This window comes from Diadema antillarum, unplaced genomic scaffold, assembly GCF_040938485.1.
Source record: "Diadema antillarum isolate AM-2024a unplaced genomic scaffold, OU_Dant_1.0 scf00000159, whole genome shotgun sequence".
Taxonomy (NCBI): domain Eukaryota; kingdom Metazoa; phylum Echinodermata; class Echinoidea; order Diadematoida; family Diadematidae; genus Diadema; species Diadema antillarum.
The window spans coordinates 942,143-955,337 of record NW_027271048.1 but is presented as its reverse complement, the minus strand read 5'-3'; the positions used below and the strand labels follow the sequence as shown (position 1 = coordinate 955,337).

At 37.3% G+C, this 13,195-nt stretch overlaps 1 protein-coding gene across 1 annotated transcript in view; it reads left to right on the top strand.

Annotated features, from left to right (window-relative positions):
* Positions 1-3,998: 3,998 nt before the first annotated feature.
* The window catches only part of LOC139722159 (L-threonine 3-dehydrogenase-like), a 36,159-nt gene continuing 26,962 nt past the window's right edge, over positions 3,999-13,195 (top strand). The window contains exons 1-2 of the mRNA XM_071633474.1: positions 3,999-4,363; positions 10,532-10,694. Of these exons, the coding sequence (XP_071489575.1) occupies positions 4,164-4,363; positions 10,532-10,694 (363 nt within the window). The 5' untranslated portion in view covers positions 3,999-4,163. The remainder of the gene's footprint in view (positions 4,364-10,531; positions 10,695-13,195) is intronic.

Here is a 13,195-nt window from a genome sequence, read left to right as displayed (position 1 = left end):
AATTTTCATGTTTTTCTCCATATCTCGCAAATGGTTCAAGGTATCTTCATGGAACTTAGTATATATGCTTGTACCGATGAGCAGTGATCATCTAGGGAAGTTGGGGGTCATGGGTCAAAGGTCAAGGTCAACTCCTCAAAATATCACTACTTTCCTTAGAATGCAATGCCTGAAGGTTTGGTTTTTTTAAAACTTGATGTATGCATGTATTACCCAATATATATTCTGTGGGAAGTTTCTTGCCAAAAGGTCAAAGGTCAAAAGGTCAAAGGTCAAGTGAAAGTGCTAAATTGCACTTTTTCCTCCATATCTCGAAAGTAACTCAAGGTATCATCATGAAACTTACATATTTATGCATGTTCTACCTAACAGTGATTCTCTTTGGAACTGTGAGGTCAAAGGTCAAAGGCCAGGTTTAGATAATGCTATTTTACCATTTGATACTGAAATGATACTTTTTCTCAATACCTTGAAAATTACTCAATGCATAAGCTTATAAAAGGGCCAAAAGTCAAGTAAAAATCGTCAGTCCCCCAAATACCTGCACTCTGACATTTTAATAATTCATCAAATTGTACCTAGTTCTAGGAAAGTGAACATTCAGCACATATGTGGCAAACCTGTCATTTTAATATTTTGCCAATTGTGTGAATCTGTCATCACACATTGTCAAGACATTGTACTATAGACCTATTAGGAGAACCATGCATTATGGTGGAGGCATACCAGTCGCCGTAGCGATATTTCTAGTTTCCTTTTTTTTAACTCTCTCTTTGTCTATTTTTCTTTCAATTTCTTTCCCTCACTTTTCTTTGTTTCTCCCTCTTTTTCTGCTTGTTATTATGTTCCAATGAAAGACCATGAAAGCTGATCAATTTGTGTGAGGGCTCTGTGGCAAATGTGTGCCAGTACCATACCAAGTCACCAGCAATCATGATTAAAAACCCTGTGTGAAGAGGTCCTTGGAGCAGGAAATTTGATTCAGTATGTCATATCATGGAGCTACACCTCCGTGGTCATATGTTTTGTCTTATCATAGTCATATACAGTGAAAAACTAGAGAATTTGTGTATTAGGACCAGAGAAAAGAGCATGAGAAGGTTCTTGTTTAATTGGTCCATCAGTAATATTCAATGACTTAAATCCTGCATTAGATGCATATCCGGGAAGAAAAACCTTGAAAGATCATGTTCAGAGTGGCTACACTTTGGTCACATATACATGTTTGTTTGTTTGTTGTTGTTTTTTTTTTTGGCAGTTAGGTTACTTGTAACTGTTGGTGTCATTTGAAAATTAAATTTACCATCTCATCAGTCTTTACTGCAGCATTGTTGTAAATTTTGTACATTAAACAATTTTTTTTTACAACATGTCAATTTCTGCCAATGTCATGAAATCTATTCCAAATATAAGTTAGTCTGATAAAAAAAGAATAAAATCTTATGAGTTCAATGGTTAGAATTTGACTGAAATCAAATGCAAAATAAGGAAGTTATGGCATTTTGAAGTTTTGTTAATTTCTACAAAACAGTTCTTGTACAGTGGATATGAATATGCAAATGAGTGAGCTAACGATGTCATACCCTCACAATTTTCCACTGATCGTGTACAAAAAAATGATGAAAAGTCAATGTTTCTGGCATTGAAGTGCAAAATATGATGTTATTCCTGGTTGAATAACTTCAGAATAATTATCAGTTAGATATACCAGGATTTGAGCCACGGGCATAATTGTGTTTGAATGAAGAACTGGAAATGTCAAAATTCTGTGTACAAATTATATAGCAAGTTGTGAGGGGATGACATGCTTTCTTTGCCATTTCATATTCATATTGACCAATCAAGAACTGTTTCCTGAAAAATCAGCGTTACTTCAGAATGTCAAAACTTCCTTATTTTTCACTCGATTTCAATGAAAATAATTACTGTTGAACTCATAATATTTTACTCTTTCTTATCAGACTAACTTATATTTGGAGTCGATTTCCCCTTTAAGCCTTGTGTATCTATGAGTTAATTGACAGCTGAAGAGAAAAGGTTTGTATATGAACTGTAAAGAGGGAATGGGAGGTTGACATTAAAGGGGAATTCCAGTGCAGGTAAAAGTTAGTCTAGAAAGAAGGATTATTATTTTTTTTAGCACAACTATGAACATTTTATCAAAATGGAATGAAAAATAAGGAAGTTATGACACTTTTAGATTTTGCTAATTTTTCATGGAACAGTTCCTAAACAATCAATATAAATATGCAAATAGTGAAGTGATGATGTCATCCCCTCGCAACTTGCCGTATAGTTTGCACATAAAATTAGATTTACAGTTTTCATTCAAATGCAATTATGCCCCACCATCAAATCCTGCTGTATAACTGATCATTATTGTGAAGTTATTCAACCAGTTATAACATCATGTCTTACATTTTCATAATGGGTTAACATTGAATTTTCATCTTTTTTTTTGTACATGATCATTGTAAAACTGTGAGGTGATGACATCATCAGCTCACTCATTTGCATATTCATATCACCTGTACGAGAACTATTTTGCAAAATTTAGTAACACTTCACAATTTCATAACTTCCCTAATTTTTTTATGGGATTCTGATCAAATTTTTACTACTGTACTTGTAAGATTTTATACTCTTTGTTATCAGACTAGTTTATAGCTGGACTAGAATTCCTCCTTGACAAAGACTTCCAAGGATTTCCACATGAACTGATATGAATTAGAAAACACAGTACCGCCAAGTACTGTAGCATGTTACCAGTACATGTATTAAAGTCAGAGAGGCCTCATATTTTTTTCTCCCCAAAGTATGCTGCTGGATTCACAGTTGTATACAATCAAACACTCATCAACATACAAAATACTTTAAAACAAAATTCCAGCATTAAGCAAATCATGGTGGGTAGATTGAGTAGTGGCAATTTAAATGTTTACGGAGTTCATCTTGGCTATCTGGGCTCATTCTCAACATTCCCGATATATTTCATATTCCCTCCATTAGAAATATATGTGTGTGTGTGTGTGTGTGGAGTGTGTGTGTGTGTGTGTGTGTGTGTGTGTGTGTGTGTGTGTGTGCGTGTGTGTGTGCTGTGTTTATGTGTGTACGTGTATGAATAGGAGCTATACCAGTAATATTCAAAGTAACAAAAGAACAAACTAACTACTCCTTGCTTGTGTGGTGATTTTTGCTTTGAAGAAGACAAGGAAAAAAGGGAAAAATCCTAAATTGGCTAGATTACTGGCCTGGACACAAGAAATAACCTGTAGACAAAACTAAAAGATTAAAAATAAGAATGATCATTTGAAGCACAACAGAAACTTCAGTTCACTTTTTAGATATTATGGTATACATGTATATGCAGTATTATATCACAGTATGACACTCGCTTTCAAACGCTTGTGATAATAGCAGGTGTTTGAAGAACATGAAAGCAATTTGTATCTACTCTAGAGCTACTGTAGCTCCACTCAAATCAGGTATTGAGTTAACACAAGAGGGCTGATCTATCACCCTGTCATTCAGCATCACATGAGTAAGGAGATCAAACGTGCTGCGATTACCTAAATGCTCGATTAAGTTCGGTTTTGTTGTTGTTTTCACATCAAAGTCATAATTATTCGGTTTTCTATCTTTGAAGTTCCACATGAGGTATTTAATATCAAACGTGACGCCCGTGTGGGGGCGTGGCTGCACCTCTAGCAACTTCGTGTAGCCTCAGCTCAAATTTCTAATTATTTGTTGAAAGTACATTATCATGAAGAATAAGGACTTTAATGCTGATGGTGCTTAGAAAACTTCGTGTGTACCTACTCTTTGTTGTTTACTTGATTTAAGTGGGAAATGTGATGGTCATTAGAACATGAATAAAATTCGTCACGGTTCAACGCACAGATATTTACTTGCATAGAGGCTAGCTCAGCGCAACAGTTGGATCTTCACTTCCTGGCTTCCAGTAGACAAGTCGCGGTCGCGATACACAACCACCAGTAACCAGCTGTTTGACAAACTGCATGCAGCGCACTGTGAGGATTGCCCCCGGGGAGGTTAGGCCAGTGTGAGCGGTTATGAGCCGTACGTGTATACCAGCAGACACCAGCGGAGGATCGAGACAGCTTTTTCCCGTTTTGTTCTTTCAAAATCTGTGATCTTCAGCCATGTCGATGAAAAAGGAAGGGGAGCCACTCTGCCATAGGTTGGTTTTTGTTGGAGCTGACAGGAGCCCTTCACTTTTAGCTGAAACAATTCACATTCCAGAATTGAAAGATGGTGAAATCCTTGCCAAGGTTCGTCTCGCTACGATCTGTTCATCGGACTTACACACGATACTTGGACGTCGGTGTTCGCTCATACCGAGGTAAGGACATTAAACTGCAGGCATTTGAACACTTTTAAGTGATTGATATCTTTCGAAAGTAGGCACACAAACAAACCAAACTTAAAGAATGATAAATGAAAGTCTGGGGTAGTTAAGTTTCACTCATCTCCATGGCATTCATGGAGAAGGGTTCACAAAGGAAGGTTGTTGCAATGTTTGTTGGTATTCCATTGAATATGATAAAACTTGTATCTGACATTGTATTTCAGTTGCACACTTACTATAGCTAATAGAATAGACATGCTAAAAGATGAGCACACAAATGTAGAACATATATGAATACTATTTACTGATCGTAAATGAACAGAAATTTGCTGCATTTGAAGATTTAGTCAGCTTGTTCATGCTGTCTTTAATTTTTCGATTTTATAAAGTTCTAAATTTTAAAGCCACATACCATTCATACAGTACCCTCTGCTCCCTTACGAAAAGCAGAACTATAGGTCTACACATTGCCTGACCAGACGCCGTGCGTGACACTTGTTTTACAATGACAGAGTTGTGTATAGTTATTATTCCCAATGATGTGGAACATTGTCGGTGCATGCAGCATTACACTACAATTTTATGCTGCACAATACTCGATACATACGTGCCCTGCTGTTCCCTGCTGTTCCTGGACATTGCAGATAGGGCCTACACTTCAAGTGAAAAAAGAAAAAATGGTAACAATGCAATAGATCTTGGTGTGTTTTCATCGTTGTCATTCTAAGAATTCTGCCTGCTCCTCAGTACAAATTATCATAAGTTTTTATTTATCATCTATTTGTTTATTTATATTTTTCTTTCTCTATTTATTTATAGAGTTGTTTCATTCATTCATTCATAAATTTATTTATTTATTAATTCATAAATTTATTCATTTATTCATTCATTTATTATATTATGGATAAGGGCCAGATTAGAAGTGGTTAGTATGGAGGTATGTTAATTCTCAGCATACTTCTTGTATGTCTGTTGCAATTGATTTTAATATACAGGATATGTGTATGGTATATTAAAAGGAAAAATGATACTTAAATAAGGCATTTTTTATCACACTGATACTACTAGTCTTGTCCCTGTGCATTCATGCATGCCAGGCATATTTCCCTACTGTAAGAAAGGAATTACCTTGATTTGAAACCCAGTTAAACTAATTGACTCATGAATTCGGGCACATGTCACCCTGGAATTATCTTGTGTTAAAATACAGAATACCAGAATGGTTGGTTACAATGTAAGGCACTTTGTTTTTATATTAAATGCTCACAATGTACTACTGACTCTCATATTATGATATGATATGGCACAAATGTGTATATTATGTTAGCAAAAATTGATGTGAAGTCTTTGTGGTTTCAATACAGTTCATTTGATGGTCCCACTTCAAATTTCTTTGTGAAGTACTTGGGGTATGCAAATAGAAAATTACCTAGCTGAACTGAAACTAACAGAGAACTCATCTTCAACTATTTACCACTTGCGATAAGAACACTTTCATTGATAGAGCAGAGTAGTCTGGAAACATGACATTCAGCAGTGTGTACTGTAAATGGGGTGTTTCTTTGGTACGGTAGTGATATTTCACAAACCGGCGCTTGTGAGATAATTTTTCGAGTGGTGAAATTCTCGATTGAGAATCACATTGATGGAAAGAGAACTTGCAAGGTCACCTGTGAGTGCAGTGGCAAATCAGGTTAAAACACCTGTCTATACCACCAGCACATTTCCATGGAGTGGTATGGAGTGAAACTACCGCATATAATAAGCTTTTTTATTTTATTTTCCCCCTTGGCTGAGTGGATATAAAGCTAAAAATAGACTGCTGTTATGATGTGTGACTGAGAAAAAGAGAACCGGCTCCTTTTTTAAAAACATTTTCATGATTTTATGTCTTATCCATTTAATCATCAAGTGTAGGCATAATATTTTTTTGGTATTGACTGAAGCCACTGATGGTTTGTTTGCTTTGTTGTTGTTGTTGTTGTTGTTGTTGTTTTCCCCCATGAATGGATAAAGCTAAAAAATAGATTTCTGTTATGATGTTAGACTGAGAAAAAAGAAGGTACAAGTTGTTCTCCTTTTTTTGTTATATTCATGATTTACATCTTGCTCATTTTTATCAAGTGTATTGTACTGATTTTTGGTATTGACCGAAGCCACTGCATAAAATGAGTTTTCTTTTCTTTTCTTTTCCCCCATGAGTGTATAAAGCTAAAAATATTTTTCTGTTGTAACGTTAGACTTAGAAACAGGAAGATGCTTCTTTTTAATGTTTTCATGATTTACATCTTTTTAATTTAATTATCAATTTGTGTATTTTACTGATTTTTGAAAGTTAATCAGGCATACCATAACTAGTTTAGAAGATTGATAATACTGTAATTAGTAAGTTTTTATAGCACCTACTGCCCTTTCATGGGCAAGTCCAAGATAAGGTCCCCTCAGAAGGCAAAATTTCATCTTTGCTCAATATTGACATATTTGGTATCATTTTGAAGCTTATGAGTTGAAGTTTTGATTTCCATGGAGGAAAAAATTATATTACGTAAATTTATGCAAATTTCAAGGGCTTCATTTGCATAAATGTAAAACACAGCGTTACGTATGGGACATTTATAAAAATTCATATTTATCCAAAGGAAAGCAAATGATATTTGATTAATATGTGGACATAAGAAGTTCATCAAATAGTTTAACTTGGTATGAAAATTTAGGGATTATGCAAATGATTATGCAAATTAGCTCGTGTCCTATCATGAGATGTCCCATACGTAACAAAATGAGGTCATTTTTTTAGGTTTTTTCTGAAATTGCTAAGGTTATTTGAATGCCCTTTTGGAAAGTTCTAATTTATTGTTTAGAGAAATTAAATACCATAGAAAAAAGAAAAAACAGTAAAAGAAATTTTTTTTATAAGGCATTGAAATAATGTTACGTATGGGACAAATGGGTTACGTATGGGACATCCTCATATATATTGCATGTGAATGCATGTAGCTAGCTGGGAAGGTCTCTCTGTACACAAATGGTCAATCATCCTGAAGAAAGCATCCCAACTTTGTAGCTACTTTTTGAGTTATAGACACTTGAAACAATACATGAACTTGACTGAACAATTTTCAGAAAGGGGGAGGGGAAGATGGCAAAATACACAATGAAAATCAGCATTAAAGGGATGGTATAGTTTTTGTAGAAATGGGGATTCAGTTTTCAACATTTTATGAGATGACTGGAAACCAATAATATGAATTACTAAAGAGCATACAATTGTAAGACTATAGGAATTCAAAGTTAATTTGATGGAGATCCAAATTGAAACGGTTGTGATATCAAAAACAAAAAAATAAAGTAAAATGATTTTTTTTAAATTGCAAGTGATACACAAATTGTCCTTATTCAGTTTTCAATAGCAGCCACAACAAAATTAATGGGTACATACATACTGAGGTGTGAATCAAATCAATGACCTGACTGCTAGACAGACATCATACATCTACTCGATTACTGGAATTCCACGCAGCAGGTATTGCTTATCTATTGAAATTAATATTTCTTGTGTCAAGTTGTTTTTTATTGAAACTAAATGGCAAACTGCCCTTCTTCAATGGAAGTAAACACTTTAAACTATTCAATTTTTTAGTAGTAACTATCCTGATAAAAAATAGGGCATACATACTCAGGTTAGTCATGAAAAATATAGAATATGATTGAATATGATTATGATGGTAGATATTTGGGGGATATTGTTCCCTTGACAATCTGGATCAGTATTTGAGTAATTTCAACTGATTCCACCTCAATAATTATGCAAAAATTTGTTTATGGGTATTTTGCAGAATTATTTTGCAAAATACCCATAAACATGGTTCTCCACACACTAAACGAATGGGGGACAAAGGGCATGCATACTCAGATTGGTCATAAAAATATGAAAATATGATTGAATATGACTATGATGGTGAATATTTGGGGAATATTGTTTCCTTGACAATCTGGATCAGTATTTGAGTAGTTTCAACTGATTTTACTTCAATAATTATGCAAAATACCCATAAACATGGTTCTCCACACACTAAATGAATGGGGGACAAAGTGTCCCATACGTAACACGTCATGTCTGTCTTTAATTAGAACCTGTAATTAGAGCTTTTTGCCTAATGACATGAAACTTACCTGTGATAATCTTGAGTGTTGTGACTTTCATCACAGTGAGTTACAAGTTGTAGAATGAAATACTTTCAGAGAGTTTTGAGGTTGAAAAAAATGTTCAAAAAAACAAAATTTTTCTGGTCCCATACGTAACGGCACATATTTTCTCTTCTAGAATATAATTGTCAAGGTCATTTTTCTCAATTTTTTACATGATTATACTTCTCCTAGATATCCATCACCATGATAAAGTTCAATATGATCAAAGGCCATTAACACTATTTTTCAGGTCATAAAAGTCTCTGAATGTCCCATACGTAACGCGCGTGTTATCTTGGACTTGCCCTCATTCAGTATGACAATGTGTACAAAACTCAATTTTACTTTGTATAGAACTTTGTGGTTTTTCTTACTCATTCAGCGAAATTAGATACAGTGTACAGCCATGAATGGAACAATTTCCATTAATTTCTCTCTGAATGACACATACATGTTCTTAAATGTTAACATTCATTGTCATCATCATCTATAGACAGTATGTAGTTAATCATACTAGTTGGGTGGGGGAGCTTTTCAAAAATGCTGTAAATTTAAAGAAGTAATGCCAATATATAACTAACTTAATGAACTTTACATTGCTCTAGGGCATCCGGAGCCTGATGTAGCATCATTCAGTGATTCTGGAATCTACTTAGACCCCGTTTACAGTGCGGGCCTGGGCCGAGCCGCGGCCGAGCCCCGCAATTTTGTCCGTTTACACTGCCAGGCTCGGCCGCGCTTTTGATTCAAACCTTTCAATATTTTGTCGTTGTGGCGCTCTGCTTGTAAACAAACGCAATTTGGTATTGTCTGGTTTTCAGACCCTTTGCCAACTGAATTCCGTGGCGACGAAGTCGCCGTTTGGGCAAAGGCCTTTGCCGAAGGAAAAAATCCCTTGCAGGACAAAACCACCTTAAACTACAATTGTATACTAGTTTTCGACGTTGAGGGGGTTAACATGCTGAATAGCGAAATAGTACAGGCAGAGGGTTTGGAAGCCAGACTTAAATTGGCCACGCATTTGGCCCAGTTTGCGTTTACACTAAGAAAAGGCCGGGCTCGGCCGCGGCTCGGCCGCGGCCGAGACCACCTCCAGAGCGTGGCCAAATGCGAGGCCAATTTTGGCCTCGCATTTGGCCTTTTGCGCGTTTACACTAAGAAAAGGCCGGGCTCGGCCGCGGCCGAGACCACCTCCAGAGCGTGGCCAAATGCGAGGCCAATTTTGGCCTCGCATTTGGCCTTTTGCGCGTTTACACTAAGAAAAGGCCGGGCTCGGCCGTGGCCGAGACCACCTCCAGAGCGTGGCCAAATGCGAGGCCAATTTTGGCCTCGCATTTGGCCTTTTGCGCGTTTACACTGAAATGAAGGTGGACTCGGCCGTGGGCAAGCCGCGGCCGAGCCTCGCACTGTAAACGGGATCCTAGTTCATTCAAATGTTTTAGAATACAAGTGTTGTAATTTTGAAGTTGTACTTTGATTTAAATAAGGAATCCCATTGAAAGTGATTCATGTAAGTCTAATTATGAAGTAGAGGAGAATCTAGAAGATTCTAGACTTTCAAAGACCATTTCTTTTGTTGCACAGAAAATATGTCCATGCACTTGTCCCAAACGAGGATAGATGAGCTACTCTTTGCTTGTGATTGTTGTGAATAGATTGATGAAGTGTGCATAAAATGTTAATATCTTTATACCATCTGTTTCAGTGGCGGATCCAGAGGGGGACGCACCTGGCGCACACCCCTCTTTATTTTTCATTAAAAACAAAAGAAATAAAAAGAAAAAATGAAATGAAACCCACAAGTGGCACCAGAAACATTAGTTGTGCCCCCACCCCCTTTACAGAATTCCTGGATCCACCCCTGTGTTTGATACTTAACATTCATAGATTTGAACATGCTTCAAACAGATTAACATTATGTACCAAATGTATTTTCAGCCTGATGGAAGATTTTTCTCTTCTGACTGTTTTTAGTGCCCTTGGTCATGAGGCTGTACTGGAGGTGCTAGCACACAAACGTGGGCGAGAGTCTGGACTGCAAGTTGGTCAGCGGATCACCTTCAGCGTGGCCGATGTGTGTGCCAGCTGTGATCGATGCAGAGTGGGGCTACCACAGAAGTGCCGAAGCCTCTTCAAGGTACAGTTTCTGTAAACGCAGAATTGTTGCGGTACATCCATTTTCACGTATTTCGTGCTACTTCTGGCTGGCGCCAATTCTAAAGTGGGGTATCTGACCGGGCTTGAAACTAGTTCGCGACTAGCTCGCGACTCCAGATTTTGCTAGTTGCAGAGACGTCTCTGCGACGTCTGCAAGACGTCTCCTGAAAATTACAGAGTCTCCGAGGAGTCGCAAGAACTTTAAACATGTTCAATTTTTCGCGACGTCTCCGCGACGTCTCCATCAGTTGCGGGGACGTCGCAGAGACTAATTATATCCGCGACTGCTGAGACGTCTCCGCGATGTCTCTGAGACGTCGCTGAGACCTGCTGGAGACCAGAAAAACTGGTGAGAGGTCGCGGAGACATCTCTGCAACTCTATTTGACGCTGTTTGACCTACTTCAGAAACCACGTGACCATCTGCGTGCTGACATCCTGCCTAGATTAAGTCAGGTGATCCTGCAATGGCTCCATCATATTTGAAATTTTTTGACACCTGCCATAACTCATCTCAGGGACGTCTCCTTGTTGAGACCGCAACCCATTTTTATGTTGGAGATGTCTCCACAACTGCTGCGACTGATAAGTTGGAGACGTCGCAGAGATGTCTCCGTTGGTGAGATACTAGCTTAAAACCCACAGAAATGTTTTCACAATTTCATCTGCACATCGTGAATGGGCTGACAATTTGTGCAATGCGAATTCAACAACCCCAGAAAAAGCTTTCAAGCTGCTCAGCGCAAAAAAAAATCATGACACAAAAATATTGATGTTTACAGTACCGGTAGTCATTAGGAATTGTACTGCAGTATCCAAGTATACATTCACTGAGCCTCTGTTCAAAAGCAATACAAAGCTTGATCACTAGTTGCAGTTTCTATGGTGGCAACTAAGCAACAGTCAGTCAGCTGTGAGCAATAAAGTTGTTATTGTAGTGACTGCCATTATACTTGAGTAGCAATTCTGATAGCTACTCAACACTATAAATGACATGGACCCCAGTACTTAGTCAATGGAAAATTCTCTTCAGAAAGAAATTAAAGTGAGGCAATCGTCACGAATTAAAAAAAAATATGTTGTTGTTGGTACCTCCAATGAACTACTTTCACCAAAAGCAGACTTTCAAATCACCAAATAAGTTCATAAATTTTGGTTGAAAAAGTGTGAATCTGCATGGTGATGCTAATGAGCGAATCGTCTCGGAGAGTCAGACGTCACCGAGGCACAACTCTTCCCAGCCGTCGCGTGTTCTGCTCATTATCCGTACGCTCCCTAGTTACCCGGATGCATGAAGAAGTCGGTGGCTACCGGTATTTGACATTGTTTCTATGTACTGTGTGTGCGTGTGTGTGTGCGTGTGTGTGTGTGTATGTGTGTGCGTGTGTGTGTGTGTGTATCGTGTATTGTATATTCGCACAGTAAACGTGTGGGCGGTACAACTAGATCTACGGTAGATACCCCGTACGCGGTTTGCCCTTCGCACTTTTCCAGTCTATCACAAGCGCAGCTGCAGCCCTGTCGCCGCGCATGCATGTTCTACATGTAGTACGTACAGATTGTAGGTAGAAACGATTCTACACAGACCTACTAATACACTAGAGGGGCGACCGCATTCAGTGTCGTCTGGTCAGGCTATCTTACATCAGTAGTTTTGCTCGAATCGTGCAGAAAATTTCCCAGGAAAATCCTTTTTCCGTCCCAAACCCACAAAAGGGCCATTCTCAGATTAAGTGTTCAATTCCATGTGAGTAAAACCGAAAAATCAACCTCAAAGTAATACATTCAAAGATGTGTTTTCGGTAACTTCAAAACCGGTCAAATACGAAACAAAAAGTGGAACATTCTAAATGATGGCCATTCATTGAGTAAAAATGAATTGAAATAGAGGATCATATGATTTTTGATCACCAATCAGATACGTTACCGCAAATTTACATGTTGTAATGGACTCCTAACTTTGAATTAAATTTATTGTTTTGATCCAATTTCTGTTCAGGAAAAGACATCTGTCCCCCCTAAAGATATTGGGGTTTTTCAAGAGGTAAGGATGTTGTAATCCCTTGCTAATTGGTAGAAATTATTTCTGTGTGGTAGGTTGAAATATGTTTTTTGCTGAAATGAAATATAACCTTAAGATTCACTTTGTATTTTTAACAAATTTCGCTTACAAATAAAGTTTCGAATCCCACAAATCATGCAAAGGGAACGTTCCGATCTGGAATTTGCACAGGAAACAAATATGAATTGCTTTCCTGGGGAAATAACCATTGAAAAACATCGAATCGCCTTTGGTAACGAATCTGGTAAAATATAACTAATAATTTTAGTTGTGTATGAATTAATAGATATCACCTGTTTAATTATTTACCTTATGAATTGATGTAAAAATGAATGATGTAAGCCCAAATTAACCATTTTAAACATTGTACGTAATATGGTTTGATTTAAGACTTATCGATTTTCTTCATTATTATGTATT